This window comes from Xyrauchen texanus, chromosome 2 (genome assembly GCF_025860055.1).
Source record: "Xyrauchen texanus isolate HMW12.3.18 chromosome 2, RBS_HiC_50CHRs, whole genome shotgun sequence".
In the NCBI taxonomy this organism is placed as follows: domain Eukaryota; kingdom Metazoa; phylum Chordata; class Actinopteri; order Cypriniformes; family Catostomidae; genus Xyrauchen; species Xyrauchen texanus.
This window is the reverse complement of record NC_068277.1, coordinates 17999102-18012907: the sequence shown is the minus strand read 5'-3', so window position 1 is coordinate 18012907 and position 13806 is coordinate 17999102. Positions and strand designations below refer to the sequence as shown.

The window sequence follows — 13806 nt, the reverse complement described above, 5'->3', positions numbered from 1 at the left end:
GTCAGGGATGGATTACCGACCATGCCCAGGGGCCCTTGAATGCCCGGGGGTGCCCTGGGCTTTAAGGCTCCACGATCTAGATTGGTGACCCCGAATTGCCCCCTGCTCAATAACTATTGGAGATAATTGGCCCCAGGGCCTTTGCATGTCATAATAATCCATCCCTGTTTTTAGTGGGTTACTTTTTTTTAAATTTACCCTTTAAATTTGCATATGGGACAACACATTTTCAAGCTTTTTAATTTATAATTGACATCAAAATCAATATTTTCTTAAATTTTTTTGGTTTGTTGGTTTTCAAAGTCTTATAAACACACCTCCCACACACATTTAATCACATACCCTCTCTCTCTCTCTCTCTCTCTCTCTCTCTCGCTCTCTCTCTCGCTCTCTACCCACCCCTCTTTCCTGCCTATATGACTGTGACATATTTGAACGGATACTTTTTCTATTTTATGTTCTAATGGGCTATGGGTGTAGGAACAGTTGAATAGAGGTAAGTTATTATTTCTATTATAGTATTCTATATTATTATTACTGGGGCAAAACTCATAGTATTTGTATTTGTTGCTTTACTAATATTTTTTTTATTTTCCATTCCACCCAAAGATTTACTTGCAACCTTATATACATGCCTGCTACTCCTAAAAAACAATCTCTGACAGTCACTTGTCCAACTATAAATGTTCTACGTACATACCTATGTATGTAAAAATCACGTGTTTTAGTGGCACATTGCATATGGGCTTTAGGTAACTTGAGGTGATTTCTGTCTTCAAACATAATTTTAGATTTGGTTAATTTTCCCTCGTTTAGGAATTTTTGTCATATGATCTTATTTGGCATATTACTTGGGACAATAATACACAATAAAAACATTTGTCCATGCCACATTTAAAGCATTCACAGCTGTATCAGCAAAATTTGCAAACTAAGTGCTGTTAAGTGCTTGGGAACTCTCATTTATTCAGAAACTTGAATTAATAGGCTAGTTAGTTTAGAAGGGTGTCACAGTTGCACAATTATGATGATGTGAGAAACTAAAGTGATTTCCTGCAAATGTTTCAAAAATGAATGTAAGCATGATTACTTCCTGTGTGCTATTGCAGTGGGTTTACTGTCCAACACTGTATGGCGGGAATGCAGTGCTCACCCTGGCAAATAAACCTCAGTTCAAGACAGATTCAATAGAACATGAGTTTTGGTTAATACCCACCTCAAGCTCAGGAATACAATATAGAGTTCTTCATCATATTTATACACATCTAGCATTGAGTCCAAAACACATATGACTTGCTTTCTCATGCAAAACACAAAATGAAAGATTTGAATACATATCCTGGTACAATGACATTGATAGTGAATACAAAGTTTAAAAAAAGGAATAAAATAGGTCCATGTCGCTTGTGCATCATCGTCCAAGTTTTCTTAAGGCATACAATAGATCTGGTGAGAAATAACTGAAATGTAAGTAATTTTTCAGTGAAATTCTTGATTCTACATTAAATAAATTTATTTGTATGTATTTCAACAAGTGTGCTTCTATTTTCTTCATGCTATAGCCATGACGTCTTACTCCGCTGATAGTACCCCAACTGTCATTGCCCTCCTCTTCATATGGGTCATACTTGTTCTGGCTTTGGTGTACCTTTATAAGAGACTAAATGCTGACACAAATGGACAGTACACCCTCCAACGTGCAGTCTTCGCCGAAGGCGGCCTGCGGGACCGATTGAGACAAGGAGTTGGATTTGTGGAAAACAGATTTGGTGTTAACATATGGCCTCGACCCCGTGATGAAGAGGAAGAGGTCATGCAAGGTATTGAAGGAGGGGACGTGGAGGAGGAGGATGATAACGACAAACAGAATGAAAGTCACGGCGATGAGGATGACGAACAGGAAAGTGGAGATGTCAAAGATGATTCTTCGGATGACTATTCTAGCATTGACCTGAGGGAGAGGTTAAATCTGAGGAAAGAGGACCAGAAAAGAGTTACTGAGGAAGAGGAGAAACAAAATGAGGCGGCAGCTGGAGAGGAGGATACACAAAGTGAAGAGGCGAAGAACGAAGAGAAAGTGGGATTGCTTACAGACCTCAAGCCATCTGCCGGTAGTGCTATTTGGTCTGAGGAGAACAAAGATGGGGGTAATGACTTGACTGCTTTATGAAAAGCACAGAGATGAGTAGAGACATGGTTTTAGAAATGAATAGGCAAGTTGCCTTTGCTCAGTGGGTTCAAGTGTTACAGACAGTTTTGTAGGTAAGAATAAGTTTAACATTGAGTAAATATGGTACACAATAACGCACCATTATTTTTGCTTTTTACTGTTCGTTTTCTTTGGAAACAAAGAAACTATTCAAACTATTTGAAAATACATTTTAAATATATACTTGTTTAACTTTTTATGAGATGTTAATATTTTTACAATAAAAAAAATATCATGTCAATGAAGTGATTGTGAACATTTCTAGTGTTTTCTCTGGCTAACTAACATTAAGATAACATTAAGACATTGAACCACCAACCATTTGGGGGCTGCAACCATGAAACCACTCAAGATAATTTAGAGCTAGATCAAAAGTTAATGGGTTAGGTCAAAATTATTATTAATGTATTTGAAGAAATGGTTTACCCTGTGATTGGGACATTCTCACATTTTTCTTTTTTTTACATTTTCAATTCAGTTCAGTTTTCGCTCATAAAAGCTGAGGGTAAAACATTTTTGGAATAACTTGATATTTTATTTATTCAAAAAGGACAACTTTTATTATATTATCTAGTTTTGTTTATTTGGGGGTTGTAACACCAGTGACGATAACACCAGTGACAAATTCTATCAATTCTATTACATTTCTAAGATGGTCGTCTGCTGTTGTAGCCCATCCGCCTCAAGGTTCGACATGTTGTGCATTCTGAGCTATTCTACCCACTACAATTGTATGTACTACAATTGGTTATCTGAGTAACTGTAGACTTTGTCAGTCTGAACAAGTCTGGCCATTCTCTATTGACCTGTCTCTTCAGCAAGAAGTCTCCAACTGCAGAACTGCTGCTCACTGGATGCTTTTTGTTTCTGGCACCATTCTGAGTAAATTCTAGAGAAAAAATACTCAAATCAGCCCGTCTGGCACCAACAATCATGCCACATCGAAATCACTGAGATCAAAATTGTCCCCATTCTGATAGTTGACGTGAACATTAACTGAAAATCCTGACCCATATCTGCATAATTTTATGCATTGCACTGATAATTGCATGAGTAAGTAGGTAAACAGGTGTTCCTTGTAAGTGCTCAGTGAGTGTATTTAATAAAATGTTAGTTTGTAGAATTAATTTTAAATGGGGTTTCTTGATTATTTGAAATCTATTTCATAACCGAAAGTCAAGGGACATGTTTGTCACCATATTTTGATAATGATCCTCTAACAGTTTAGATGGGGTTGAAAAGATACAGGCTAAATATAGAAGAATACATACAAGTATTATAAAATAATAGAAATATGAACTCTAAATGATGAAGATTCTGTGAACGTAGCTTTATGAAATTCATATTATAATATCAGAGATGCTCAATCCTGTTCCTAGAGATCCACCATTCTATGAAGTTTACATTGAACTCCTCTCGCGTTAAAGCCATTCAACATGTTTAGGATAAATTGGATACAAGTCCGCGATTAGGGGGGATGTAGCTCAGTGGTAGAGCGCATGCTTCGCATGTATGAGGCCCCGGGTTCAATCCCCGGCATCTCCACACATTTTATTTTAATTCCTCTCGCAAAGACAATATCTTACACCAACGCACAACAAAATTGTATTGTTTCTTTAAAAATCGGTATATCTTCGTTATGTTGAATTCAGAGAGTTTATGTAGTAAGCACAAAAAACATCGCATGCACTACGTTCTTAAAAATGCGGGGAGGATACACTAATGAGTCGGAAGTTGCACTTTTGCGCAGATCATTGGTTGGTTAAGCTTCAGTGGGCGTAGATCTCGACACGCCATTAGTAAGTTTAGCAGCGGTGGGCGTGACCGTAGGCAGACGCACGCAAACAATCGAAGAGTCCTGCAAAAATGTCACATTCTTTACTTGAAAAATAATAACGTTTAAATGTCTTCACGTAGCACTAGGCAAAATGAGTCCTGCCATTTTAAGAGCTCTTTAACAGCGCCCTGCGTCGACAGTGGATTTTAAAGCAAAATAATGCAATAATTCCATTTGCATTTTCCTCTGAGAGAAAAAAAAATCTAGGACTATTGTTATATTGCACGGATACTTTTGCTAGTTAAGATGGATTATCCTAAGGAATCACCTTCGTCTTTTACGGTTTGAATGCAAACGAGTAAACACGACAGATCTCTTACTGGTGAGTGCTTGCATGTCTTTTTATTATTATTATTATTATTAGCGCGTTTTAGAGAAAACTGGTCTTTTTACTTTGCGGTGTTGTTTCGTCTCGCACTTTCAACGCCAGTCCGTTAATATGGGTTTGTTATAACATGTTATAATTCACACAAAGCGAGCAACACAATCACAAATTGAACCGCTACCATTTTATTTTTGGAGATCGTGAATATTCGTGTGGTTTAGGATGTATGAGACGAAATTATTTAAAGACCCCCCTTGCAGATTTATGTATGGTCATTTTAAGGAAATGTGTTAATTAAACGTCTTCCATACAACTCAACATCGTCCATAACATATTCCCTTTGTGGTCGGATGAATCATGACGTACACCTGTGCACGAGCGGGAATTAGACGCTGCAAAAAAATAAACTGAGTAAAAGACTCTGTCAAATGACATTATTGTGGATGTGATTTTTGTATTTTCATTGCACAGGTATGAGATGTTGCTAGCCTCGGCCGTGGTCGTCTGGGAATGGCTGAACGAGCACGGGCGCTGGCGACCCTACAGCCCAGCGGTGTCACATCATATCGAGGCGGTGATCCGCAGCGACCCTCGCGGAGTCGGGAGCGTGGTGCTGGGCCAGGTCGACTCACGTCTATCGCCGTACATCATTGACCTGCAGTCTTTGCACCAGTTTCGGCAAGATACCGGTGAGGCAATTTTTCATCCGACATCTTACCCTAATGTTAAGCTATTGTTTTTTTTTCTGTGTATTTTTATTATCCATTATTTTTAATAACCTTTTTCTTATGAATGGTTATTATATTTGCTTTGAGATCATTTAAATGCACATATAATCTCAGTATTGTTGAGAGAGACCGATATATGGACCTTTTTGAGATTAAAGATGCAGGCCAATATCTGCACATATGGCAGATTAACCGAAAGCAGAATGTTCACGGTATGATCCTTTACATTGTTGCATGTCAGACTATACAACATGACGAGATCTTGGTTATAAGCAATTAAACATTATGTCAGACTTTAGGATACATATCGTTGCCAAGACATCGGTCCCAATCGGCGTAATAACCGGTCGCTCGGTTAATATCTTCAACTGGTCATCATTAGAGCAATCACACTGCAAGACGGCGACGAAAAATTTCGGACACTGCCAGAACTTTGTCGAAATTTGTCGGCCATTGCAGAACACAGAATAAAAGACTGCCGATTTTGCCCTTCGATAAGATCAATGTTTTGGGTCAGTTTTGAAAAATATTGACTTTCCGACTTGCTTTGAAATGTTTAGTTCAGTTTTCACGCATTAAAGATAACATTATTTTATTCATAAAGGACAACTTGACTGCTTTTAATTTATTTAGTTTTAAGTATTGGGTTGTAACATGTACTCGGTTACACCAGTGACAATAACACCAGTGACATATTCTCTTAAAAGATGAATTTTCTAAGATGGTGTCAATGACCCTGTATCCACCTGGTATTAAAATGCATTTTGGGTGATCCGATCACATGTGGTAAGCCCATTAATACATGTGTAAATGGGGTCTAAAATGTTTTGTGATCAGATTGCAAAAACCACATACAAATGTGATCAAAAACGCATGTGACCAGATCACACATGAGGTGTAAACGCTAATCCATCCTGTATGTGTCCCGGTAGCAGCGAAGCACCACTCCTCACCTGTCAATCACATTTTTAAGAGCGTAATCATATACAATCATGAGAGCTTCACAGATCTTCTTTACTGTGTCTGATGTCATTACAGATGACAAGCACAAACAACTGAAGTTCTTTTAATACAGGTAAACCACTAAATTAATGGATAATTCTGCTTGACATGTTGCGTTTGTGCCTAGATTAAATTTCAGTAGCTTTTGGGAGAAACAGCATGCTGTTATTTTTTTCGCGCTTTCTTTGTCTTTTCTGACATTGTTGCGGTTTATTGTCATGCTGTAACACACTGACATAGTCATTGATGTATGTCATCAAGAAACGGAACCTCCCCTCCAAATCTGAACACAAGTGGTCACAGGAGACACATTTACGTGATGTGATCGGATCACCGGAGGCACATCATAATACCAGGTATCACAAAACATACACCACTGATCAGACTAAAATCAATAAATCACACAATTTAATAAATTATTTTTATTCCTTTTATTACTTTCACAGAAACATTAAACAGTGTAGCACCGATGACATATTTAATTGAACCATGTAGAAAAATAACAGTTCAAATGTAAATTAATAACTTTTTCAACATGGTGGGAAATTCACTATTTGCTCATTTGAGCAGCATCATCTTCTTCTTTGGCCTTGGAAGTTCATTTCTACAACTTTTTGTATTTTCAAAATGCTATTTTTTTACATTGATAGCACCGTTGACATGAAACAAAGGAGCAAACATTCATTTTAAATTACTTAAATTCTTAATTACTTATTTGGTTTAGATTTTTGCACACCTGCCTTGCGCTTGACCTGAGAAAACAAAGTTAGTAAAAATAAACCCATATACCTGTAAATGTAATAGATGTGGTGTACCAGCTGAAGGGGACAAGGGTTTTTTCAGGCAATTGACAAATTCGAACATATCTTTTTTTTTTTAAAGTGCGTAAATCGATATAAAGTCAAACCAATTCATATTTAAGCAATATCACACAAGCAAGAGTGCGATATGGCCCTAAATCAGCACTGCTGTGATTCGGCCGAGGGCTGAGTGCCTTAGGTAATCACAGCAGTGCTGATTTAGGGCCATATAGCACGATTGAGAGTATGATATTGCTTATATACAACAGTTCAATGAACAAGTAAATGTAAAAAAATAAATAAATTGGAACTGAGTACGGTCACAAAAAATGAATTTTTGCATGGAACTACTTTCTTACTGAAGATGTTAGTTTAAAGCTGTTTCCTAGCTTTAGTAATGTAGTAGTAATATGAGCGATCACAGAGTGCTGTTGAGTGACTCTGACTCACAATACATCACCAACTGGCTCATATTACACACAAAAATGGTCTTTTACCTTCTCCTTCTGGCTAAAATATGTAATGTCACAAAATTAAATGGAAAGAGACGGATCTCTTAACACATCTGCATTGCTCTTACACTTTAGTTTAGAAAGGCACTAACACAAGTGGGACACACAGTGAAGCATTGTGTGAGACCATTAGAACTCTTGGAACGTCTCTCGTCCAATCAGATTCAAGGATCAGAACTAACTGTTGTATATTATTTAATTAAAGTTTAGGTTATAGAATGATGCATTTTAAATGGGTTTTTTCTTTTTTGAAGTCTTTTTCATGACTGAAAATTCAAGGGACATGCTTGTCACCATATTTTGATAATTACCCATTTACGATTCCCAAAATTTGTCTCAAAGGCAAAATCATGGCCAAAACCGCACAGCGTAAACCCGGCTTAAGTCGTAATTCCTCCCTGTGACGGTTCCAAAATGTACTGACAGCCTTGTCGATAGATAGTCACATATCCAATACTTTGAGTGAATGTTGTGTAAAATAAAGGTTAAACTTTTTTGTGGATGTCATTAACCAACATTGATCAACATTACATCAGCCTTCATCCACCCTGATTTCTTGATATCAGTGTTAGTCATTGAAAACCCCTATTGGTCGATCCCTGTTATTGGGATAGTTTGAGCATGACCATCTGCAGATGCTTTGAAAGCTTTTTGGGGGGACAAAAAATATATTATAAAGGCCTCTATTTATTTTATCACAAGCCAACTCACCTACATCAGTTTTAAGCTTCATGGTTTTTAATTCATTTTTGTTTGTCTCATTCATTGTGGGCATTTGAGTTCAAGTGGGTCTGCCATTAACACTTAATGATTGAGAAATGTTCACGTTAACACATGAGTGCTGTGCTGGTGAGAAGGAAGGAATAAAGTGAACTCATATAAATGGGCAACGTGAAGCCAAAACAAATGGTGGATTGTTGGCTGTCAGAATTTTGGAGACTCCATCACCCACGCTGACAAAAGCAATTGTGCAAGGCTCACTACACTTCATAGGAAGATGGAGGAATGGAGAGAATAGGGTCGGCGAAGGGTAGCAACCCATCGCTCCCAAAAACACAAGGGAGGAGGTGGAAATTGATAAATGTATGGTAGTAGAGTGAGGTCATGGGGGGTGGATGTATAACCTTTGTGTTGCAGTATGTGGACTGTCAAATTCATCAGACTAATCAAACTTTAGTACTCATTATTTAATGCTTAGGTCTCTTGGATTGTGGAATCTGGAACATGCATAAGCCTGTAATTGTTTTTATTATGTCTCAAAAGAATTGTTACAGTTTATGGAACAACATAAAAAACGTTATCTCATTGTTTGAATGTCATTGTTGTGGTTCAGTTGTTGTCATTTTTGACATTTTAAGGTGTTTATTTTTGACTTTTGCACTGATAAAGACCCCATGAAATCTCAGTTGGAGTTAGTTAATGTGTGTTAGCTTTTAGGCCATTTATTTGTTAGTGTTCTCCTAAACTTGGCAAAATAAATCATTATTTATTCCAGAAAATTGGACCAAAATATTGATGACTCGTCTTGTACGCATAGGCATAAACATGTTTTTGTCCATTGAAATGCTGTCTAGCATGAGAATTGTAAATACCACCTACTTCAACTAGCAAGAAGCAAATCATGCTTAATCAGTGACCCTGTTTACATGCACTTAAAAAAAAGAGGCTTATTCCATGGGTTTTGCAGAAAGCGAGATGTAAAACCAAACGCCATTGTCCTTATGGCGTTTAAGGAATTAAGAGGAAACGGTTTAACACACCTAGGATTCTGCCTTCTGACCGAGCCACATATGAAAGAGTACGCTGCTTACACAGTGCATGTGAACGTGATTGCCACTTTCGTGTCTTGAGCAGCTTTCACACAAATAATGATGTCATCGTGTCCATGTAAATGAGCTAAATGTTTTGTTCAGTTGCACTAATGCTCTAATACTATATATATTTTCCCAACCATCAGTTGGTTGCAGAGGATGTGACAATGTGAATTTGTTGGGATTTTAACAAAAATGATAACACCGATGTATATTTTGTATATTGTCTTTCTGTTTTGCAAGGCTAACATGTCATTACTCTTGTGTTCAGGTACACTTAGGCCCGTGCGGCGAAGTTTCTACGACCCACGGTCAGCACCGGGACAGGGTTGGGTGTGGGAATGGGAGAATGACTCAGGCTCATGGACTCCATATGACACAGAGGTAAGCATCGCGATCCAAGTGGCTCGTGATCGGCAACAGCCCTGGATAGACTTAACACCACTGGGCTTCTGCTACCTCATAGACTTGCAAGGAATGACGCAGATCAATGGGCAGACACAGCGGCGCAGACGAATCCAGAGACGCTCGGATCTGGCCTATCCGCTCGTCTCTGGCCCTCTGCCAAAGCCCCATGCGTGGTCTTCTGCTGGAAGTGGTGGACTCCTGGGAGTTGGTGTATCTGGGGTTAGTGGAGGGAATGGCAGTGCCTATCCAAGTGGAGCTCTCCCGGCTTCTGCAATTACATCATTGGGTCAACCATGTTCCTGCCAACAGTGTATGCTAGTCTTGGGTGTCAAGACCCCTAGTATGGCACAAACTCTTGGGCGGAAGCCACCGCCGGCACCCAAACCACCAAGCCCCAAAGTGGCATCAAGGGGACACTCTTACTCGCTCACACTCCCTCACCCTCCTTCCCTTTCCAGAGTACTTTCCCCACACAGGAACTCCACCTCGGGTGCCATTGGAGGCTTTGGTCACTCCCTGTCTTTCCTGGGCTCAGCCACTGCTGCCCTGTCAATATCTTCCAACCGTCCTCCTCCACCTGCTGTACCGCCACCCCTACCTCCTTCCACCACACCCCACACTACTATTTCCACACCCAACCCAAGTGTGCTTACACCCTCCAACACCCTTATATCTACAGTGACCACCTGCGCTCCCACACCCTCTGCTCGTGTTCTGGGTCCCGTCTCGACAGCATCAGCAGCATGTGCCGCCCCACTGCCACCTCGCAGCAGTCTGGCTGGCCTTAGCCGCCCTGCCCTGCAAAGAATTGCCATGGCACAGTCTCGGGCACTGATTGCTTCAGGGTGAGTTACCACAACATCATCTATCTGTGGTTGTAAAGGAAAAGATACTTCTGTAATTCATTATCATGTCTACGGAAACCATTGTGGTACAAAAAATCTTGTATGATTCACATGCTACATTCATGCAATGTGTTTTGTTGTAGTAACCCTAAGATTTATAGCAGACTGATTTGTGCTAATTTCACAAGATTCATAGAATAAGGTTTACCATCCAGACATTACCATATCTCACTACTGTTCTCTTGATGGATAAAAACCATGTTGGCTAATGATCAAAACCACCTAAGTTTCAACAAGCTTCAACTTTATTGGTGTTAAAACAGTGACTGGTTGCTTAGACCAAATGTTGTGAACCCCATGCTACTCTGTGAAGCGTGTGAGAGATTTTGAAAGATTTTCGGCTTGTTTAACCAATTCTCTATAAAATGTCAAACCCTTGACTTCAATAAGTCTCACTCTGGGATGTGTACACAAAGATAGTTAGCTCAGATTTATTGCTCTTTTCAGAATGTATTTTACCTTAGGGAACAGAGTAAAAGAGAAGTAACATGAACATGACAGTCGAGACCTGGAATCTGTTTTGCCCTATGTGGTGGCTTTATGTTTTGTGGTTCAAAAGGGTTAGGTTAGTAGTTCATCTCTTCGAAAGTTTTCTGTGCTGTGATGGAAAACCGTATGGTTTCAGTTCTGTAATACAGGTTATGTTTTAAGAAAGGCAAATAACAAATATATATATAAAATTATGACCTATTTTAAAGACTCTGTGTGGTACTTCGCCAAAAATAAGGAAAGAAAATGGTAAGGAATTTAATGATTCTGGTTCAGGTTCCAGTTCCACTTAATGGAGTAATTTTGAGAAAACATCAACAAAAATAGTGGATATTGGACAGGAAATGGGCTACTTTTGGGAAGTTTACATGTCCTGTTATGTTATATTCTATACCTTTGCTATTTTATAGTTGTTACGCATGCAGCTTTAATAACCTAATTTGAAAAACTAGCCAATAAATAATTTGTGTACTTTTACACAGAAGGATCATTTAAAATGCAAAGAGGTGGTTAAAAATTTGGAAAAACTTAAAAGAAATGGGAACAAGTCACGGCACCAAAAATACACTTTCTCTTACACGTTCATTGTTATTCTACTCCAAGATCTTGATAATTAAAAAAAAAAAAAGTTAATGGAAATGTAATGTATAAAGTACCCATGTACTACCAATTGCACACTTTATTATTTTATTTTTTTTGCAAAACCCAAACAGTTGTCTTGTAAATTCCAAAACCATACTTTGTTTTAAAAGTATGTCTGCCTGTGGGTCCTTGTGAGATGAGAGCACAGTTATGAAGCAAAGGAAATAAAAGGAAGCTTTCTAGACCTAGCACTCTAGAAGGGAGTCCACCATCAGTGTCAACGGGTCAGTCTAGTTCATTAGCGCCACTACCTTCTTTCGGTCTTGTTCTGCCTGTTCCCCGTTCCCATGCTCTGTTCATTCCTGGGGGCCCCTTTAGCCCCATTGTGTGAGTGTTTTTAAGAGTGTGTGTGTGCTGAGAGTGTATCCAAGGCAACCTTTGTTGGCAGCTTGGGTTTTGTATTTGCAACACAATGCAGTTAAAGGGGGAGGATGTTAGTAGAAAGTGGAAGAAGGCGGATAAGACTTGGTAGTCTGTGTGAAGGTGGTTTGGGACTAGATGCTTGATTGAGCAAGTGTTTGTTTTGAGTCGGTGTGTATGCATGTGAGAATCCGATGCTGTCCCGTAGACACAAATGTCTGTCTTACTGTTGAGTAGCACAGCTTTAATTTTAGGCATAATGGTAAATGACTGTGACAGAGCCACAAAAAGAGAAATTAGCAGACATATTCAGACGTGCTCTTGCATACTAATATGTGACCATAAGTTTTAATGCAAATGCACATACCAAAACGGGATCTACAATGCCCTCTGAAAATTCTGAATGCTCAGCCTTGGCTACCAGTTCTGTAACCGTGTATTGAGTGAAAGTAGGTGATAAACCAGATTTATTTTCTGAAGAAAATGTGAAAGAAGGCTGTGGAAAATATGTCTTTATGGTTTATCCTTTTGATTTTTCGTTTAAAATATTCACAAAAATCGAACTTTTATTGAAGTAAACTATTTGAAAGGGGGGTAGTCTCCTAATTAAATAAATGTTTTTCTCCAAAACACGTTTGCCACAATTATTGACACCCCTAGATATCCTAAATGAGCAAAATATATCTAAAGTCTATTTCCCCATTCATATTTTAAAAAAATGTTGGTATACCTGGGTGACTAGAAACATGAAATTGTTTAGCCATGACTTTTTACATGGGTATACATTTGAGGTAACACTGGACAAATTCCCTTAGTCATCAATCACAATTGTTAAGACCAAAGAATATAGTTATGATGTGTGGCAAAATGTTTTTTTTTAGCTTCACAAAATGGGAAGTGGCTATAAGAAAATAGATAATGCATTGAAATTGCCCATTTCCACCATCAGGGCAATAATTAAGAAGTTTCAATCAACTGGAGATGTTAACAATAGGACTGGAAGAGGACGAGTGTCTATATTGACTCTATGCACTGTGAGGAGGATGGTTCAAGTTGCCCAAAATTCTCCAAAGATCACAGCTGGAGAATTGCAGAAATGAAAGGACTACTGAATAGGAACTCTCATTGAATATCCATTTTTTTCCACGTACCTCACATATGGCCACATTGGTGGATTCGTCGATCTGGAGTGCAAAAAAAAAATGGGCTCTGCCTGATGCTGTCTTACACTTGCTCCTTCACATCCTGTGCCATGTCAGAGATGCACTGACCCACAGTGTTGTCAGAGAGTGGAGTACAATCAAGCTTAGAAGCCACTGTCTCTCCTACCATCAAGGAACACATATCTTTGGCTGCTGGCAGAATCAATGTTTTTTTCACCTTGGCAATACACAGCACAACGTGATATGAAGCTTCAATGGCCTTTACATTTAATTTGACAAATTCTCAGACAACTTTTTTTCTGATCTTGAAAAGCTTGAAGCGTTCTTTGGAAAAATTCATGAGTTTTGTTCAGATGTCTGTGGATTTAAGCAGGTTGCATGCTGTAATTAGCTTCAAATCTCCTGACAAATGACACATAAAGGTTGTTGTGCATCAACCTCTAAGTTTGTAACCATATAGTTGTAAATAATGCTCATCATATTGCCGTCTTTTCGGTTTGACGCCTGAAACTGAAGGATTCAAATTTGGTCACCACTGTATCTGTAGTTTTTATGTGTTTATAGATCAGTATATTTAGGCTACCTTTTCCTTGTGTTGATGTGCTGAACAGATCT

At 38.7% G+C, this 13806-nt stretch overlaps 2 protein-coding genes and 1 non-coding gene across 3 annotated transcripts in view; all 3 read left to right on the top strand.

Moving 5' to 3' along the window:
* Window positions 1-388: 388 nt before the first annotated feature.
* Window positions 389-2401, top strand: si:ch211-119e14.1 (FK506-binding protein 4). The gene is made up of 2 exons (XM_052154084.1): window positions 389-496; window positions 1563-2401. Exon 2 carries the CDS (start codon window positions 1565-1567, stop codon window positions 2168-2170), a length of 606 nt encoding a protein of 201 aa, XP_052010044.1. The 5' UTR covers window positions 389-496; window positions 1563-1564; the 3' UTR covers window positions 2171-2401.
* Window positions 2402-3682: 1281 nt separating this feature from the next.
* On the top strand, window positions 3683-3754 carry trnaa-cgc (transfer RNA alanine (anticodon CGC)). Its single transcript has one exon. It is a non-coding gene; the product is annotated as a tRNA-Ala (tRNA).
* Window positions 3755-4054: 300 nt separating this feature from the next.
* LOC127653077 (E3 ubiquitin-protein ligase DTX4-like) overlaps window positions 4055-13806 on the top strand; it is a 32974-nt gene continuing 23222 nt past the window's right edge. The window contains exons 1-3 of the mRNA XM_052139589.1: window positions 4055-4368; window positions 4843-5060; window positions 9496-10477. Coding sequence (XP_051995549.1) covers window positions 4850-5060; window positions 9496-10477 — 1193 coding nt within the window. The 5' untranslated portion in view covers window positions 4055-4368; window positions 4843-4849. The remainder of the gene's footprint in view (window positions 4369-4842; window positions 5061-9495; window positions 10478-13806) is intronic.

What these genes read in the sequence shown, in the direction of transcription:
- si:ch211-119e14.1 (XM_052154084.1), top strand. Translation starts at nt 1,565, where the DNA reads ATGACGTCTTACTCCGCTGATAGTACCCCAACTGTCATTGCCCTCCTC.